This window comes from Sapajus apella, unplaced genomic scaffold, assembly GCF_009761245.1.
Source record: "Sapajus apella isolate SASKATOON/1434 unplaced genomic scaffold, GSC_monkey_1.0 scaffold85, whole genome shotgun sequence".
Classification (NCBI taxonomy): domain Eukaryota; kingdom Metazoa; phylum Chordata; class Mammalia; order Primates; family Cebidae; genus Sapajus; species Sapajus apella.
Window position 1 is genome coordinate 916,880 of NW_022437025.1, and position 3,144 is coordinate 920,023.

The window sequence follows — 3,144 nt, forward strand, 5'->3', positions numbered from 1 at the left end:
GGGGGGCGGGGGCGTTCGCCCTGAGGTCGGGCTGAGCGTCCTCAGTCCGCCTGGAGAACACGGAGGACCCGCCACTGCGCGCAGGACCCTGTGGCCGAGGCCCCGCAGCCCTTCCCCGCCGGCGGCCGCCTGACCCTGCGCCCTGCGCTGCCGCTGCCGTCGCTCCTGTTGGTGCACGTGTGCGCGCGCCCTGAGAAGCCGCCTGGCCAGGCAAGTGGCAGTCCCCACCAGCGCGGTGGCGCGGACTTCCCCCTCCCCGACCCCATCACAGTCCCTCCCTCCCCCAGGTCACGAGGCTCCGCGTTCTGCCCCTGACCCGAGGGCAGCTGGTTCTGGTCTGGTCGGATGAGCACGTGGGCTCCAAGTGCGTGAGTGGGGCCACCCCTACCCCTGCCTGGTCCTAGGCACGCCCCTGGGACCCGACCCTGTCACCCATGCGTTCACTCTGCCCACGGCTCCCCACCTCGCAGACCTGCATCCCTTCACCTCACACACTGTGGGCCTGACGCCAGGCCCTGCCAGTGGGTGTGGGTTCTCCTAGGGGACATGAAGTGGACAGTCGGGCTCCAGCCCTCTCTCCCTCCCCTGCTGGTGCAGGAAGAGTGCCCAGGGGCGTGGGGAGGTGCCAGAGGGAAGGGGGTGTGGGTCCACCCAGCCCTGCCCTGCCTGCCCCAGCCTTGAGGGCCATCTTGACCCCAGCCTTGATCTTGGCCTGTCCTCCCCAGGTGCCTGTGGACATATGAGATCCAGTTCTCCCAGGATGGCAAGGTGTACACCCCGGTCAGTAGGAAGCCGTCAAACTTCAACCTGTTTGTGTTCAGCCCCGGTGAGTCTGCCACCCATGGCCCTGGCCTCAGCTACCCCATTCTTGGGCCTCAGCGAAGTACTGGTTGGGGGTCTCGAGAAGCCTGGGGTCAGGGGACGTGGGCAGGTTTGGGTTGACACACATTCAAGTTAGCACACGTGTCCCCGTGTCTCCAGACACAGGTGCTGTCTCCGGCTCCTACCGAGTTCGAGCCCTGGACTACTGGGCCCGGCCAGGCCCCTTCTCAGACTCCGTGCGGTACCTGGCAGCCCCTGTGCCGGGAGGGCCACCCACCCCCAATAACCCGTGAACCTGTGCTGAGCCCCGATGGGCTGCACCCAGCAGCCAGCCGGCCAGGCTGCTTTGCTCCCCTCCGCCACCACCCTTTACAAAATACTTTTATATTTTATTTTTTTCTTTCGTATCTTGGTACCAACACCCCCCTTAAAGTGGCTTTAGTCTCAGGCTAAGGCCCTAGGCACATTTGAGGGTGGCCACAAGGGTAAACCCCAGCGGCTGAACTCCTGAGGACCCACCTGGAGCGAGGCCTGTTTCCTCTCCGTTCCCTCTCAAAATGCCCCCAATCCTGGACCGGAAGTGTGTTGAGCCCGTGGAGGGCTGGGGGCCTGTCCCTGGGCCAGGCTGGGGAGCCAGCTCAGCCCTGCCCACCCAGGGGTTTCTGCCCGGGATCCTTTGCTTTCTTGCTTGTTCTGCAGAGTGGGGAGCTGAGGCCCCATGAGGGAAGACCCCTGTACCCCAGCAGGGTGGAGGGTGGGGTGGGGGTACCCCGTAGGGGCACCCCTTGCAGCCCAGGCTGTGGCCAGCAGCAGTGTCCACCATGGTCTGTGTCTCCTCACCACGACTGTCCTGGCTCCAGATTTGAGACGTGGCAGGGCCAGATGAGGACAATTTGGTGACTGTTTACAGAGATGGAGGCAGGGTACCAGGAAGCCACGGAGCAGGGTTGTCCCCAGGGGCACTCACCAGTCCAGGCAAGGCTGGGTGCCCTGGTGAGGAGTAGGGACCTTCTACCCAGGGGTGTGGCCAGGAGCCCGGGAACCAAGGTCCTTCTCTCTCTTCCCTTGCTCCAGCAGCCTCCAGGGCTACCCTTGGTGGCACTCAGCCAAAGGGCTGGGGCACAGGGACCCCACAGCTTCCTCTGGAGGCTGTCTGGGGCTCTGGTGGGGTTGGGGGGCTGAGCCCACTGGCTTCACTGTATCTCCCAAAGCCCATGTCCCTTGCCTGCTCCCAACCAATGTGGGCCCCCAAAGTGCTGGAGTGGGACAGAGACCCCACGAGGGACCCTCCCCTCACTCTTGGACCTGGGTGTTGTGGCTTTTGGCAAAAATGGCCACATATATTCCAAGTTTATCCCTCAGCTGGGATTCCTGGTGTGAGCCTGGCCCCCAGGGTGGTAGGCTGGACCCTCCTCTGGAGGCAAGGTAGAGGTCAGCAGGGGGTCCTGAGGCCCCACGGCACTGGCACCAGTATTGGCTGAATGGCAAAGCTGCATATCTCTCCTTCCCCAAGAGGCTCTGTCTCCGTCACCTTCCCTGGCGGCCACCAGCTTGCTGACAAGTCCCCACCCTCCAGTCTCACTGATGGGGCCACTTTGGCCTTCGCTGAGAGTGGGTTAGGCTTGAGGCCATGCCAAGAACCAGGGAAGCCCACGCTGGCTGTCAGCTTACACACAGCCTTGTCCCTGCCGCTGGGTACTTTGTGCCTGGGTCCCTGGAGCAGTTGCTGGGTGGCAGGATGAGACTGCATTTGACGTCCCCTGTCCACAGGACCTCCAGAGAGTGGCTGCCCTCTGGACAAATGCAGGCACCTCTGTGGGATGTGGGACCCTCACTCTGCCTGTTCTGCCAGCCCAGGGCTTGCCTCTTCCCCAAGCTTCTCATCTTCATCTCCTGAGTCTGGCCAACCTTTCCATGGATGCTGCCCGTGGTGGCGGCGAGGGTGGCTGGATGTGCCACCTTGGTTCTGCTGTGGGGCATCTCTTCCGTCTTCCAGGGCCAGCCCCCCCGCTATGATGCTGTGCCTGTCCCCTTCCGGGTGACAGTGTGCACCCTGCATCCATAAACCGCCTCTGCACTTTCCCTTCTCGTCCGGAGGCTGGTAGGATGATTGTCACAAAGCCCTCAGTGTGGGCTGTGGCCTGGGCAGCAATTCAGGAGGAGCAGTTTCATGGGAGCTCTGGTCTTTTGCCCGCAGGACTGACTTCCAGATGTGCTGGGGCTGAGTCTGCACTTCTTGGGTAGACACTGCAAGGCCTCGGCTCTTCCTGGGCGGCTGAGTCACATGGCCACTGAGTGCCATTAGACTTCGCCAGGTGGACA

At 63.1% G+C, this 3,144-nt stretch overlaps 1 protein-coding gene across 1 annotated transcript in view; it reads left to right on the plus strand.

Annotated features, from left to right (window-relative positions):
- Nucleotides 1-2,904, plus strand: part of IDUA (alpha-L-iduronidase) — a 16,821-nt gene extending 13,917 nt beyond the window's left edge. The window contains exons 10-13 of the mRNA XM_032253892.1: nucleotides 37-210; nucleotides 288-364; nucleotides 726-826; nucleotides 982-2,904. Of these exons, the coding sequence (XP_032109783.1) occupies nucleotides 37-210; nucleotides 288-364; nucleotides 726-826; nucleotides 982-1,115 (486 nt within the window). The 3' untranslated portion in view covers nucleotides 1,116-2,904. The remainder of the gene's footprint in view (nucleotides 1-36; nucleotides 211-287; nucleotides 365-725; nucleotides 827-981) is intronic.
- The last annotated feature ends 240 nt before the right edge of the window (nucleotides 2,905-3,144 follow it).